Below are 16,828 nucleotides of genomic sequence, written 5' to 3'. Positions count from 1 at the left end.
AAGTGTATCAAGGTATTTTGCCAGCCGATGTTATAATGATCTAAAAATAAAAAAAAAATGTATTGCACTGATGGTTAATATTCATAAACAGGGACAACTTTCCTTCATTTTGTGCGACTCAGATATTTTCTTTTCTTTTTCTTTACAATTAATGATACATCGAAACATCTGGATGCACGCATGCACGCGCACGCCCGCACACACACAATACTTTAATTATATAGATCTAAGACAATTCTACAGATAGAAGTTGTTTAATTATTTTTATTTTGTATTCCTTAATCATTAAATCTCATTTCATGCAAAAATAAGTTTGCTCTTTGAAATGTGATTGTGTTTTAATATGTTGACAAATATCATATTTTATAAGATCTTGTTGACAGTGACGATGAAATTCTTAGAGCTATGCCCTCTTGTTTAGGTTGCGCCACACCTTGCAAAAGTAAAAATCCTCTTCTTTCAATGAACATTGCCGGTAGCACCAGAAAATCGACTTTGGAACCGGACTTTGTGTGAAATTTATATGCATCCCGATCAAACTCATCCCCAGACTTTGGGGGGTTATGATCCAGGAGTACGGGAGGGTCTTGATTCACCATATTCCAACACATCTCTACACACTTGTCTATGTAGGCAATAAGTTTCTTTGATGTATTTTCATCATATAACTTTTTCTTTGTCCTTTGCATGGTCTGCAAAAATTGCTGAAATGGAAATATAATCACATTAACAGAGTATCCAAGTAGCTATGTGATTACATATAACTTTATGATTTCCATTAATAGTAGGTGGATATGTTACAAAATTGACATTAATATTTCCTTTTTTATAGTTTCTTTTAGTTTTAGAGTGAAGAGAGAATCAGAAATTACCTAGTTACGGTCAAAATTAAGATGTTAATCAGGCAATGTACCTTCTTTTTGAGAGAAAAAAAAACTTCTGTTTTTATAGCGAACAATTGAATAGAGGATAATATATTCAACATTACAATAAGATATCAAGCACGTACAACTTGAACTTTTGACAAGGCATCCATTACTGCAGATCGTTTTAAGTCTTTCACAAGTTTCATCCTGACCTCACCTATCACATTTACATCTACAGTCTGCAACATTAATTCATATTGAATGTGCTTATGCAGTGATATGTTCTTATATACCCAACTTGTATGATGAAATATTGAAATAAGGAAGATAAAATATTGATCAAAATCATGAATAAATTAACTGTTTATGCGCAAACGATATAATCACGTATGATTTAAACACTATTTTACGATTTCACATATTATTTCAACTCAATAACAATTTGTAAAATATCAACAATTATAAAAGAAAGAATTCAAGCGCACATAAATGTTTTGTTTTAAATTTCCTACCTTTGTGTCGGAAGAACGTGTAAACGGGTTGAAAAGGCTATCAATGAGGATATTTGTGTGATATTCGTTCTCACTGACACAAAACCAATAGGAATCCTGAAGACAACAATATTGTCTAAGTAGTCTCTCAATGTAACAGTAGTGCGTCTCAAAAATTAAACAACCTGCCACGGTATTTCATCGTAATTTTCAAACTGCATTTAGTTTCCATAGAACAGAGATATATTTGTACTTACAAAATAAACTATTCTCGATAGATTGAACTTTAAATGAGAAATTCGTGATCAATTTAACAGTAAAGAATATTTCTAACTGGTGATTTGGTTAAGTCGGAATAAATATGTGAGCATATTGTAAGTGATGGCAAGAGTGTAGTTAAGTTTTAATATTAAGATGGTAGTCTACCATTAAGATTTCTAGAAGACATTGAATAACAGTCTTTTCATCTTTCATTTCGAGCGTGAGTAGATGAAGTGAATCTGACCATTCAGTGTTGATAAGTTTCGAGTACATATCTGCAAGCTGAGTAGGACGAGAAATTTCATCTAAATTTGTCTTCGAGCAACTTGAGTTTGTCAGATTGTTTGGTATTGCAGAGCTTAATCTGAAGACAAAGCACATAAACTATACATCGTCCTTGGTTTGTTTATCTCTGTGGGTTTTTTTGTGTGTTTTAAGTGCAAATAATATCATACATATTTTGCTAACCATATACAAGTTCCAGTTTTGAAACATTAAACAGTGACTTCACTTAACATCATGTGTGCTGGTAACATTATGTTTTGACTTTATGACATCAAACATACAGTACTGAATGTAAATGTTTTTCAATGTTAATGTCAAATATATTATATTGCTAATTACCTTGTGAAAAGATCTTTCAAAAATGAATATTTCTACCTACACCAACGAAAACTGCTCAGGGCCAACTAGTTTTAAAGACTATTCGTGCACACAAATACTTGACAAATATTTTTTAATCTATACAAAGGGCTATATTTTATTCAAAATACATGCTAGAGTGGTCAGTACCTCCAGTTATGATCCCGAGAACAGACATATAGTTTCAAGTGAATAACTTCAGGAGCTCGGACTAGGAACTTTTTCCAGGATTTTATAATTTCATAAAGATCATAATTCTATCAATATACATGACAGATTTATGGGTTACTGGAAACGGTCTTCAGTTATGGTTGCAAAGATATATGTGAAGTTAAAAGCAAATATATTTGATGGTTGATGAGATATGAAGTTGTACAAGAAAATACGCTTAGTTATTGTCAAGTTCTTTTATGTCTATAAAAAACATGACATTAATATCGTTTTAATGAAATAAGAATGTTGATGAGATATGAAGTTGTACAAGAAAATACGCTAAGTTATTGTCAAGTTCTTTTATGTCTATAACAAACATGACATTAATATCATTTTAATGAAATAAAGTATATGCCCTGCCAGACATTGGTCATACTCGTATCCCTCAGTAACGATCGCCTTGCCATTTACTTTAAGAATCAGATCGTATACCTGTCTAAGAGCTCATTCCTCTCCATCATACTGAGTTGAAGTGATCTTTCTTTTATCTTCAACTCATTCCTGAGAAATTTTATTTCTCTTTCAGCCTTACTATACACGTCAATTTTCTCTCCCTTTTCCACACCGATATTCTCTATTTCTTCCGTTAATGACATATTCTTTCTTTCAAGCTTTGTTACTGATTCCTCTAACCTAGAAAGGAAGTAAAATGGTTGGGTGAAACCTAGATCAGTAAATGTCTCGATCTTAAAGTCTTAAAAGCTGCATTGCTTTAATACAATGGTTTTGTATTGTTTTATATATATAGTAAGTTACACTGCAAATACTATATTATGCTTGCAACTATCATTTTGTTGTCCTATTCATGTTTAGACAGAATCATAAAAACATGCTTTAATTTCTAGTACTTTGATATTGACTCATCAAAACCACAGCATCATGTGAATGTTCATGATTCATGTACAATCAAATTATTTCAAGTCTTAGATGTCTGTTATTTTGTTAAATAATAAAATCTGATGAATCTTCAACTTTAACATAGATAAAGATATGTATTTAAGATAATGTACATACAATATCACAAAGGAATGAACAATGATTTTACACGCATTTGAGAAGTAAAGACATCCCAAAGAAAAATAGAATATGAGATATAAAGAGAAAACATTGATATTTTACATCTTTATTTTCATCTGTTGATCATCAATTGTTTTCATGAGGACACTTTGATTTGCTTGCATTGTATAGTATTCTTCACGAGAAATATCTGCCTCTTTCCTGTGTTGTTCTCTAATCATAAAAAATCGTGTGTTTATGCAATCGTATCTTCTAAACCTCGGATAAGGACCTCTAACACAAAAGTTAAGGTCTATAATTCTTCATAAATGCTTTTATTATATTTCTCAAAAGTTTATTTTTAATTTTTGATGTCTATTATTGTTTCGAAAAAAACTTACTCATCGGTCAATTTTCTGTCTTGGCAATTAATATTGTATTGATTCACTTTATTTACATTTTGTTACTTTAATGGAAAATATTTCGCATTCATTTATTCAAAGTTATATTTTAAGCTGATAATAATAAATAATAATAATAACTTTATTTACCGAAGGTAACACATTAAGACATATACAGATTGCAACATGTTATTTACAATGCGGTTGATCTTACATACTCTTTAACCAGATTAAACTCATATTTACCCTTCTGAGGCATAATAAAAATACACAGAATGGATACGGTTTTTGGTGTAGCCTACGCTAAAAAACTAAACATGTAAACAAATAGTAATTAAATGCTGGGAGTTGTTGACTTATTTTCATTCCAAATACCGATTAAATGTCCACATAAATTAAGTAAAATTAAAGATACAAAAGTAAACAGTACATAAAAGTTAGTTTAATCTGTAGGTCTTGGCCACATTCCTCAGTAGCACAGTCGGTTAAGTGATATCCCTATATAAAAAAAGTCCTTTGGTTCTAGCCCTACTGTTGCCCCTTTTCTTTAGTTTTGCAGTATATGTTAATAAAAATGTAGGCACGGATGAAAAACAACCCAGAGCACTGTTTTATCTCGTTTTGTATAGTATCTTACGAATTGAAATTGCATCTATTGATTTTAATCCGATTGAAGTTTAAATAATTTAAAAAGACCATATAGACTTTACCAAAATAAGAGCAAAATATTTTTGGACAAAAAGAGCAATATAACAAGAGGGTCATAATGGGCCTGAACCGCTCACCAGAAACAACTGTTTTCAGTATTAGAAATATTTTTTCAAATGAACTTACCAAAAGGCAAGTCCAGATCATCTTCAACTTGCCCCTCTTAGTTAAATAGTTTCCAGACACTGATTGTTATATTTTTCTTCATAATAAAAAATTGAACCTTTCACCCAAGTTCCTTATCACTGTACATCTGGCAAGTGAAGCATGTCAACTCACACTCCCTAATTTCTCTTCCATACTGCAGCTTTTTTAATTCCATTTTTCGTTTAATCAATTTTAATCAGGATAACAGTTTGGCTATTTAACAACTTAAAAAGAAAAAAAAACTAAAAGAGAAGAATGGATAAGGAATGTTGGGTTGTTTTTCGTGAAAAATGAACTTGTTTCGCGGAACCGTAAATATTGTGACTAACTTGCCCAGCCATTTTTTTCAATTTTGCCGGGCAGGTGGGCGAATGTTTGTTTAACAATGTTTTTTGTAGAGTACAATCATTTACATTTTTATTTTTATTTATGTTTAAAATGTATTTGCGTATTCTATGAGTTAAACAAGCACACTATTTTTTAAGGAAAATAATGGTTATATATGATGTTTTTTGGGGGCATTTTGTTATGCTGTATTTTTTAATTTGATTCTTTCGAAATACTTTTCGTCAGATTATTATATTTTCTTGTTTATATTAAAATGAAACGTTTTTTTAATTATTGAAATTCAGAAATATGTAAATTTTCAATTAGCCAGACATGTTTATTGCAATTTACGGGTCTGACACATTTATGTTTATTTACGTCACATATATGACAACATGATTATTATCATTAATTTTATCTAAGTCATTTATTTTGAAGTTTTCTAATCTGATTATCTGTTTGACTTAAGAAAGGAATTAACATGCCGCTGGCTTTTGACATCTAGCGTGTTAATCAGTCTAAATCTAAATCATTTTGATTGGTCAAATCGATAAGTTCATAATAGATATAGTGTATATTTTCATTGGTTAATATTTTCTTGTTTAAGAATCTTTTTTTCATTGGTCCATTATCGTTTCGACTTGGTAACAATTATTCTTATATTTTTAAAGAAAGAATGAGACATAACGTTTAGAGACTTCTCTCTTTCCCTCGGTACGTGTACGTCGTTGAGAAGACACAGGGCATCGGCAGAAGATTTGAAGACTGGGAACTTAGGTTCTCATTTGACCGCCGTACAGTGACCTACTTTTGGCTCTTTGGCTAATACTTCGTGGAAATTGCATGGAGGTAGATTATCACCACTTTGTGCTTCAAAATTAACTCTTTAAGGGCATGACTGGTGACTGGGGTCCGTACTCGACAGCGAAAGCTGCATTTTGTGCCCTTACGGGCGGATGGACCCTCATTAAGCATAGACTACATACATACATAACTTTTAGACAGACACTTATCATTTAAAGTGTTAGTGTCTTAGTTTTCTGCGGCACATTTTATGTTGCTTATATTGTTGTTTTCAACCGGTTGGAATTTATGTTATTAAGAAGGGAAAAATGTTATAAAAACGAGAAAAATGGAATTACTGACTTATGATATATTAATTAATAATGTGAAGGATAAAAATTTGGACATTAATTGCTATTACACTTTAACAGAGTAATTACAAAACACAGAAAATAACGACACAGAATAATTTGTTAAAGAATATTATGGAGACGGAAACATCCAACCCTCCCCCTACCTCAACCCACCCCCAAACCCCAACGAACCCACGCACCACAATTTTAACAGCGAATTTTGCAGTTGCTTGGTTTTGGCTGTATACTTCTTAAGAATTTTGGATTTCAATACTATCATGCTTCATAAGGTAAAAAATATGTAGCGGTAACATGTCCATTTAAAGTAGGTAGGGTATGTAGGCTTTCTTACTTAAAAAACCCCCAGAGAAATAGTATTAATAATAGGTATTGTTACTGTCACTTCGGCGTTACCGTTGTCGCCTTGATCATAACTGTTTAATTTCTCGGTGTATTGTCTTAATACTTAGCCACAACAATCCTTGGGAAAAGACCTCTAAGTAGACAAGACTAACTTTGACCTTCATTCATAAAGGACATTGAAAAGTCTAAATTTTGCTTGTTTTTTTTTTGTTGCTATAAGTGGCTATAACTTTGTCATTTTTGAATGGATTGTCTTCAAACTTGAACAAAATAATCTTTAAGGATAGACATTCATGTTAATAGAGAGACATTGACCTTCACTCGTAAATGACCTTGGCATTGAAGGTCAATTTATTGAATTTTTCATTTTATTTGCTGTTTTTTGGCTATAACTTTGTCATTATTGAATGGATTGCCTTCATATAATAACAGAACATTCTTTAGGATATGACATTCGTGTATATTAAGCTCAAATACAATACATTATTGAATTTTCACTGACCGTAACTTGGTAATTGATAAATGGATTATCTTCATACTTTGACAAAACAACCTTTTGACAAAAATAACAAGGTCAATTATTGAAATCTGGTTAAATTGTCATTATTTTGTTACTTATATACGGATTTGATTCATATGTGGACAGATCAAAAAGATATGTGGAATAATTTAGATATGACATTGACCTTTAAATGACCTTGATTGTCAAATGATTGAATTTTGATTATATTTTCTTAACTGTGTCATTTATTTATGGAAAGGATTCATACTTGGACAAAACAACAAGTGTGACTAGACAGATCTAATAAAATTGAAAAATACAGGGACGCAATAAGCCTTACAATGGTGAACATTTGTGCCAAGCTACATCAAAATCCCCCGAAAAATGTAGAATTTCGGCTCCGAGCAAGCATTTGCAATGACCTCTAAATATGAACTTAACCTTTAACCTAGATACCTGATTCATGCACGTGACACTGTTTCTCATACTGGTGAACATTTCATTTCAAGTTCCATTAGAATCACACGGTAGGAGGAGGTGTGGAGGAGATACGGACACAATTTCTATATTTTAACATCTTAAGTGACCCTTGACCTTTCATATATTAACCTTAATTACGTGTTTCACACCAGTAGTTATGATAATGATCATTTGTGTTTCAATCTCTCAATTTGAAAATTTGTATGAAGCTTCATTAGAATCCCTCCATATGTGTAGCAAATATGCCCGTCGCAAAATCTCCATATTTGATCATCTTTAGCTACCTTGACTATAATCTTAAGTGACCTTGACCTTCCATATATTAAACTAAATTACATGGTTCACTATAGAAGTCATAATAATGAACATTTGTGCCTCAATAAATGGTGACTAAATGGTCTGAATACACATTTTCATATTATTATCTGAACTTTGAACCCTATGTGTGACCTTGACCTCGGTCAAAGGGATCTAAATTTTGCAAGCAACACTCTGCCTTACAATGCTGAACATTTGTACCAAGTTATATTAAAATCCCTCAATGCATGTAGAAGTTTTGCACCGGACAAGCGTTTTTCAATGACCTCTAAGTGTGACATTGACCTTTGACCTAGAGGCCTGATTTATGCGCGCGACACGGATTGTGGTGAACATTTCTATGAAGTTTCATAAAAATACTTCTATGCGTGTAGAGAGATATGCTCCGGACAAAAAATGGACGCTGCCGTCCAGAAAAAGTTAATTTCTACATCCCCTTAATTTTGTTTTAGATACCTTACTCTTTATTATCACATATATGTACTTAGGTGAGTAAGAGTAAGGTATCTCAAGAGTTACAAACAAATGTAGAATCGAAATTAACTTATTGAAGATAATGAGTATTTAAGCCGAGTGACATAAATTACTGAAAATCTAATATATGAAAAGAAGACCCTTGTTGAACTCATTAGAATTCCTTGACCTCACTTTTAAATGGTGAACAATTCTATTTCCTAATCAAATATTCTTCTATATGACTTTTATGATTAATGTTTTGGTTGCATTTGTAAAATAAAAATATAAATAAATGTAAATGCTATGTTAAAGTGCAAACTTACCTACTTCTCCCATTAGGTTCGTCTTTGTTTAAAGTCTCTGATAATATAGCTCTGTTGTATGACATGCCACTGTCATCAATTTCTTCACCGTCTCTAAATAAAAGTCGTAATACATATCATAACAGGTAATACACATTACAATGCAATCTTAATAACAAAATACCTTTGAAGTATTATATTTATCTTACTTCGATCCAAACTTGTCAACACAGTACACAATCCATATACAACATATACAACACAATTAATAGAGTTTATAAACGGCATTTAAGATTCAGTATCTGTGGCATCATATGCAAAACTTCAATCTATAAGATGTAATATAAGAGACTTTAAGAAGATAAGAGCTTATCATTGTTAAAATATGTATTACATTGATAGATAATGAACTGTTGTTGATGTTTTTTACTCTATCTCAAATATTCTATTTGCTTGGGTAAAAAGGAGGGGGGGGGTCAAAAATATTGAAAACTCTCAAAAGTTGTCTTAAGATCAATACAATACTCATAAAATCAAAATAAAATACTCGTTGAATTATAATTCTAAATACTCTTCCTGATACAGTATCTTAAAAATCTAACTTTAAATAGAATGATTCAATATTTTAAGGGTATGTAAAATATTTTATTATACCAAAGTAGGTTTAGACAATAAACCTTGCACAACTCTGATTTAAAAACAAAAATATGAACTTAGTAATAGTTGTCAAATACTAAATTGTGTTTTTTGTATTTTCTGATCGCAGATCTGAAAATACAATGCTGACATTCAATCTCTTAGTTCCCAAAACAGCTTAAAACTAGCGATGTAATAGAAAGATGTTACAAGTATCCAACAAATTACAACGCATTCAAAGTTTAAAAGTAGAGTTGGCTTATAGAATTGTCAATAAATGCACAATCACAAATTACACGGATGAATATCATTTTAATCAACGAAAATGCTATTTTTAGCGATGTCGATTACCAGCGTAGTACACAATTAAATCTGACTGTCGAGTAGAGTGGAATATATACATGTCGGACCGTTTTGGCAAGAAGTTTTCCGCTAAATTATTAACATCAGTGTTAAACAACAGTTTTATCGTGAACAAAATACCTCGAAATAATAAGTTTTACAAACCCCGAAATGGAAATTCTAAATTTAGAATTATTTGATTTTATTCAGGCTTTCTTCGTGTAACTTCCCGGTAGTGCAGGGGTAACGCGCTCGTTTAGGGTATGAGAGGTTCAAATCCCAGTCGAGGCATTTCTTTAAGTGTCTTTTTTAAGGATGTAGCCACGATATGCAAGGATTTGTCATAAAAATGAACATAATTGGTATTTGATGCAACTCTAGTCATCCAAAATTCCGTATGTATCAAACTCAAACTGTTCTAGTAAAAAATCTAAACGTAGTCGCTGCATCTCGGTGCCCTGTAAGATGAATTATAGTATATAAAAATAAACTTATACAGGAAAATACATACAGATATACAGTACGATTTAGATTGCAAAGATCAGAAAATACCATAGACCTTGCAGCCCTTTGATTAACAAATATTTTTACACACACAGAACATTCCATTACAGCATGGAATTCACTCTCTACATTATCGTGACTAGCCTGGGTTCCAATCGTTGCTTCTGTTCGGCATATCGACAGTTGATATTATCAAAATACGATTGATGTATAACTGGTAGGCATTCTCATCTACCGGTTGCTTTTGCTTTCAAGTCCTAAATCTGAATGTAACGTGGCAAAATCAGATTGAAAAAGCCGAATGTGCGATTATTACTAGTTGCATTCCATTTTGTTATGGACATTGCAGCATAGTTTGGGTTTGCATTATAGTTAGTCCAGACACAAAGTTCTGCGTAGACACTAAAAATATGTAGGTTTTTACGTCCTTCACCACCACATAAATACTGTATAATATGTTCTAGACCAATGCATTGTACGTAACTTTAAAACCTACTGAACTGATGTATATATAATCATTATTATTATTATTATTAAATACCAAACTTCTTAAGCACTTTTTTCCATGCACATTGACACGTTTAAAAGTACTGTACAATATAACCAAATAAATGATACAATATTTAAAAGAAAAAATAAATTAAAACATCAATATTGCTCAAGTCACAAATTCAAATCAAATGTATTTTAAAAAAGTTAAAAGGACCCACATAAAATATAAAATTCAGGTAAGAACCTAAAACATAATCAGTCTAAATAAAACCTCTTAAATAAGTGAGTTTTAAGTGCTCTCTTAAACACTGTTAGAGTTTCACAGCTTTTAACTTTAAGTGTTCTAGGTAGGGCATTCCAGAGTTTATCACCATAAGTCACAGTCCTACTACGCGGAACAACAAGTGCTAAGCAATTATTCTGGGACCTTAGTTGTCTGGATGGGGTATAAATTTCTAGCATGTTTCGTATGTACGTAGGTGCCTATCCATGAAGCGCCTTAAACACATATGTAAGGAGTTTGTACTCGACTCTGATGTGCACAGGAAGCCAATATAGTTCCTTTAAAGGTTATGTGGCAGTTTCGCGGTGCCCTGGTAATAACACGAGCAGCCGTATTTTGAACATTTTGGAGCTTGTTGAGAACGTTCTTTGGAGATCCATATAGCAACGAATTACAGTAATCTAATTTTGATGTCACTAACGAGTTTATCACGGTTCTGGTTGAATCAACAGTCAAGTATTTCCGAATTTGACCTATTTGTCGTATTTTCATGGAGCATGAACGAGAAACTGAGTTCACATGTTGTTCCATGTCTAAATGAGAGTCCAATACGGCGCCAAGGTTTCTTACTGTTGTTGATGATTTTATTACAGAATCACCGACACTTACATTAAGATCTTCAATTTCACTTCGTTTTGGTACAAAGACGATCACCTCTGTTTTGTCCGCATTGAGTTTCAGAAAGTTATTATTCATCCATAGTATGATGTCATTCAGGTATGCTTCAATCCGTCGCAAGGTCTCAATTTGTGAAATGGCTTCCTTTGGTTTAAATGCCATGTACAATTGCGAATCGTCAGCGTTGAAATGATGTTGTAGTTTATGCTTCTGATAGATTGCGCCCACATGTTTGGTGTACATGGACCCTTGTGGAACAGAAAATGTCATACGTACAGGTTTTGACAGTTCACCATTGGCGAAGACAGTTTGATGACGCTCACACATATATGATTTCATCCATTGTAAAGATTTGCCTACTATTCCGAAGTGTTGTTCGAGCCGGCAAAGGAGGGTACTATGGTCGATCGTATCAAAAGCAGCAGATAAGTCCAACAATACAAGAACAGTAGCTTCATTCTGATCAAGAGAGCGGAGAATGTCATTTTGTACACATAATAGAGCAGATTCTGTTGAATGAAACTGCCTATAATTAAGCAGACTGACGCTCTTCATGAAGTTTATGTGCAGAGATAGGTGTCTTTCAAGTTTGGGAATCGACAACTTTCTCGAGAATTTTGGAGACAAACGGTAAATTAGATACAGGCCGGTAGTTTTTCATAACCTCTTGATCCAACCCTGACTTTTTGATTAAAGGTCTGACTCTAGAACTTTTAAAAGCGGGTGGTACATAGGCCCTCTCAAGTGAAGTGTTTATGTTATCATGTATATGAATCATGTATATTTCATTACATGTTTAAATTTGGTGTGGAAAAAAAAATCCCTCAAACTAAACATAAAGTAAACAATGATGCACAATTAATAGTACACCATGTGTAGTTATTTTATTTATTTTATCTGTGAATACTGTAACATTCAGTGAGGCACATGTATTATAATTATACTCCATAGCAATTTAAATATGTCAATAAAAGGGAAGTAACACAATTACCAGTCTGAAAAATTACTACATTACATACATGTACAAGAAAAGCATTGATGCAAAGCATCAAAGGGCGTCCAAGCAAGAAATGCAGCAAGTGAAGATGAACTAGTACACATATGATGACAAGATATTCTTATAAACTACCAGAAATGTATACCACTTATGAATGAGCGGACGAAAGACATTGTTCATTATGAACTTTGATTGGCATGCTAGAGATTAGAATATTACTTGTTATTTCTTTATGATCGTGGTTATTAATAGCAACGGATATACATGTATGCAATCATTTATAATCCATATGTGTAACGCATGATCAACACGTACCACACGTATTTTTCTTTATCATTTTTTAAATTATCGATCAATTGAATAATTCATAAAATCTAATTTGTAACTTTGAATAATTCCTCGGCATCTTTACTAAACACGGATAACAAATTGAATAATTAAATAAAATGTTTCAAAGTTGATAATGTCATTTTAATACCATAAAAAATGTACCTTTTTCTCAATTATTGTACATATCACGGATTTATATTACATATAAATCCGTGTACATATTTATTGTTTTTATCTCATATAGATAAAATGAAACATGCTATTGTTGTTTTTTTCTAATTGTAACGATATCAAACATCTACTCCAAAACCGGGAGAGACCGGACAATAAACGTGTGGTACTATTCGCCGGTCACTAGTAAATCCTGGTCAAAATAGACCGGGAGAGACCGGCATTTACCGATAGGAGTGATAAAAAGATATATCTATAAATAGGTTTTTGGAATATTTAGGTCATCAACTGATCATTCTAGGATACATGTACAACAATAACATACCATGATAACCGACTGTGTACTACAAAATGATAAATAAAAAATCCCGAAGAGCGCGATTTATTGACGGAAAAGGTTATTTCATTTGAAAATGTTTGCATTGCGAAAATTCATTGTAACATATCGCGACATTTCATTCTTATTTAATAATCAAGCACCCTCATACCGATCGGAATTATCGGCTTTTATTATGACCGACTAAAAGGCTCGAGAAGTTGCTGTCGCCCTTTCACAAAATCTGATCTCATTCCATAAGAGCGCCGCGCTTCGGCGCGGACGCCAATAATATAAGTTATCTTTCTTGACACTGTAACACTTTGTAAGTTAGCCTATTTTGAACGGTTTGATCCATTTAACAGATTTTGTTGTTTTTCCTGCTGTCACACCGTTATTGGAAAAGACAAATTAAAGCCCGTCCAAAATGTATTTTGATGTCTCTTTGACAAGTGTAATTAGTTGAACTAATTATATATAAATAAATCATGAAAAAAGGGGTTACCTCTTTATCTGCATGTTCATATTGCGGATTGATGAGTGAATGCGCTTTGTTTCCTCGTTCATGGCTTTCATTTTATCAGACATCGATTCTCTAGAATTAATGTAGACGATTTCTTCATTATAATATTATCACAACACACAATAAAGAACTACTATTGTGTTAAGGTAAATGATTGGATGTTAACATTTATTTCTGTTATCTCATGCTAGGTTGTAATAATGATAAGTTGTTTATGAAATATAGAAAAATTCACAGAGCCCGGTTTTTAAGTATTTGACTGCATGTAAATTTTCACGATATAAATGTACTGTATGAGTGCCCATTGGAACAGTCAATCAACATTTTTTCACGAAATACAGACAAATGATTGATGTGCTTGCCTTGCTCTATATTGATTTCATATGTCTGCTTTTATGATGTTTTATACAGCTTTAAACAAAAGCAAAGACATTTTAAAGTATTAACAACGTGTAACAACAAATGACTCATATCAATAAAAACTTACAATCATATCAATAAAAACTTACAATGTGGGTATAGTTTCCGCTGGTACTTTTATCTTCACAGATTTCACTGAATTCTGTTTCCCCTGTTTCTCCCACTTCTCATTTTTGTCATCAATAAGGACCGGCGGAGGGATCTGTTGATGTCAACTTAATTGATCATAATACAGATAGGAACGAATAGGTGTACTATTCTGATGGATTTTTTCGCTCGATATTATCGAGACAACGGTATGATCCCACAGAATAGCAATCCACCAGGATAGCACCGTGAATATGTCATTGTGTTAAAATGTCTTTTGCAGCGTTAAAAAAAATCAAATAAAGCAAAAGATTATGTTTTTTGTTATAAGTAGGCTACAAACCGAATCATTATTAATACAATACGAACACGAATGTACAAGTATATGTATGTGTGTTTGTCCGTCGAAAATGACCTTATTTTCTTCAACAAGTTATATGTATAATAAAAAAGATTTTTATTTTATGCAATTTGAAAAATAGATTTTTTTAAATTTGCATATAGAGAAATACCAATTTCGCTAACATATACATGTAATCAAGTTATTTAAGCTTTTATTTGTAGCTTTTTAATTTCATATTAAAAAACAAATAAGTTATTATTTGTTAATTTTTCCTAATTTATACTCATCAATGCAGAGAAATGGTGAATCACATTTTCTAAATTTCATTAGATCAAAAAGAAACGAAATATTGAAAATAAAAGCGATCAAATATGAAGTATCTTTTAAATCATTGAGACATGAAAGATAATGTTTCTACTCACATATCTGTCTAAGATTTCATCAAGTCTGTGTATGATTTTATTAAAAGTGTACATTTTATTCTGTCGCTTTTTCCTCACGTGTATTTGTAAATCTTTCCTTATCGGAATAGCCATTGTGTATTCTCCCTGTAATCATCATTACGCAAATAAAGTAAACTTACTTTGTCAAAATCAAAAGTTCGAAAATTATTTGAACGACTGAACTTTCTTAAACTGGCTACATTTACTTGCATTTGCTATTAATATTTTGGTGATGTACTAGATATGCCTTTTATCATGTCTTACCAAAAAAGTAAGCATGACTTACAAGTAAGCGTTTTCTTTTAATACGAAAGTGACCTTAGATATCCGAGGTAATTTTTTTCTTTCTGAAATATCTTCATATCTTTTAAAGATGTTAACAATGAAGCATAAAGCATTTTCTTTAACACCAAAAACTGGAAAAAAAGATAACAAAAATAATACTTGTGTCAGGTTAGACATTAGCTTTGTCCATATATCTTGTGTCACTCTCTCTGCCAAAACACCTTCTTTAACAAGATCTGCATTCACTTCCTTTAATATAATCTCCAACTTTCTAGCATTAAACGCCATTTTTTATTAAAATTGTTTGTTCTTCATTTATTTTCTGTAACGTTATGATTATATCATAATATAAATTCTACTTGAATACTTAAGTACTTATATTAAATAGATTTTCACAATACGACAGTAAAATATCACATTTTTTTTATTTATTTATTTTTTATTTTGCTAAAAACAGCACGTTTGTTTTGGGTAAAACGTATTAGTCTTTTATTGAAATCTTGAACATTGTGAATAGCTTTTGTAGAACGATATACGTTCTATTGTTTCAGTTTTTACTGATCATTGTCTGTTTTACCTTCTATCGAATTGAATCAATGTATCGGGTTATAATCATTGGCGTAGTAGAATAACAGTTTAAATTGAAACAAGTATACACATTTACAATTTAAAAATAAAACTTTACATCACATGAATGAAAAGATAAAGGTTAAGAACCGAAAACTGGTGCTTATTTAGGTCTTATCCTAGTATTTATTTGTTAGAATGTCAGTCAGTATATGTAAGTACATGGATATGTTTTACTTATAGACATATTTTGAGGAAATATCATTTAACATGACCATTGATTAAAATAAATGTTAGATTCGTTTTAATAGTATAAACTCCAACTCAATAGTTGTACAGATACTTAACGCGCGACAAACTTGTCTATATAGGTCAATCCAAAAATGAGAAAATTTGCAAAATTCTACAAAATCGGATTGACCACCTTTTTTTCATAAACAATGAAATTTCGGCCAATCACACCAAAGGAGGAATCACATTTGAACCTATGAAAGCCAAGAAAACTAATTACAGGTGTTCGGTTAAAATAACAAAATTATCAAATAATTTACAGCTAAAACAAACTTGTTTTTACGAATTTGGCACTCTAATGTACGTATCACTTATATAGTTAGCCTCTCCTGACTTAATAAATAAAGACCACATTGAATATATTTGGAATTATTCTAAAAATCGTTTCACACAAGTTTAATGAGTACGTTATAGCGCCATTTATTATTATTGTTATTATTTAACAATAACCTATTATTTTGAAAATGAATGCAGTCATAATAATAATAATAATAATAAATAATAATAATAATAAATATTTTTATTTTTGTTCGTTAATATTCGTACGTGTTCCGATTTTTAACTTATATGG

The 16,828-nt window shown here is 31.6% G+C and overlaps 1 protein-coding gene across 1 annotated transcript; it reads right to left on the bottom strand.

The window, feature by feature from the left end:
• Window positions 1-244: 244 nt before the first annotated feature.
• On the bottom strand, window positions 245-15,923 carry LOC132755361 (uncharacterized). The gene is made up of 11 exons (XM_060746232.1): window positions 15,559-15,923; window positions 15,094-15,219; window positions 14,331-14,443; window positions 13,804-13,893; window positions 8,631-8,723; window positions 3,593-3,703; window positions 2,906-3,106; window positions 1,784-1,982; window positions 1,379-1,474; window positions 1,010-1,105; window positions 245-704 (listed from the first exon to the last, which is right to left on the bottom strand). Exons 1-11 carry the CDS (start codon window positions 15,685-15,687, stop codon window positions 357-359), a joined length of 1,602 nt encoding a protein of 533 aa, XP_060602215.1. The 5' UTR covers window positions 15,688-15,923; the 3' UTR covers window positions 245-356.
• Between the last annotated feature and the right edge of the window lie 905 nt (window positions 15,924-16,828).

This window comes from Ruditapes philippinarum, unplaced genomic scaffold, assembly GCF_026571515.1.
Source record: "Ruditapes philippinarum isolate M1 unplaced genomic scaffold, ASM2657151v2 ctg183_1_1_1_1, whole genome shotgun sequence".
NCBI classification, from domain to species: domain Eukaryota; kingdom Metazoa; phylum Mollusca; class Bivalvia; order Venerida; family Veneridae; genus Ruditapes; species Ruditapes philippinarum.
The sequence above is the reverse complement of the archived record's forward strand: the minus strand, read 5'-3'. Positions and strand labels throughout refer to the sequence as shown.

Coding starts and splice junctions, on each gene's coding strand:
- LOC132755361 (XM_060746232.1), bottom strand. CDS start 15,687: ATGGCGTTTAATGCTAGAAAGTTGGAGATTATATTAAAGGAAGTGAAT. Junction 8,724..13,803: donor ATGAACATGCAGATAAAGAG/GTAACCCCTTTT, acceptor ACTTTTATTTAG/AGACGGTGAAGAAATTGATG. Junction 3,704..8,630: donor GAACCTAATGGGAGAAGTAG/GTAAGTTTGCAC, acceptor TTTTATGATTAG/AGAACAACACAGGAAAGAGG.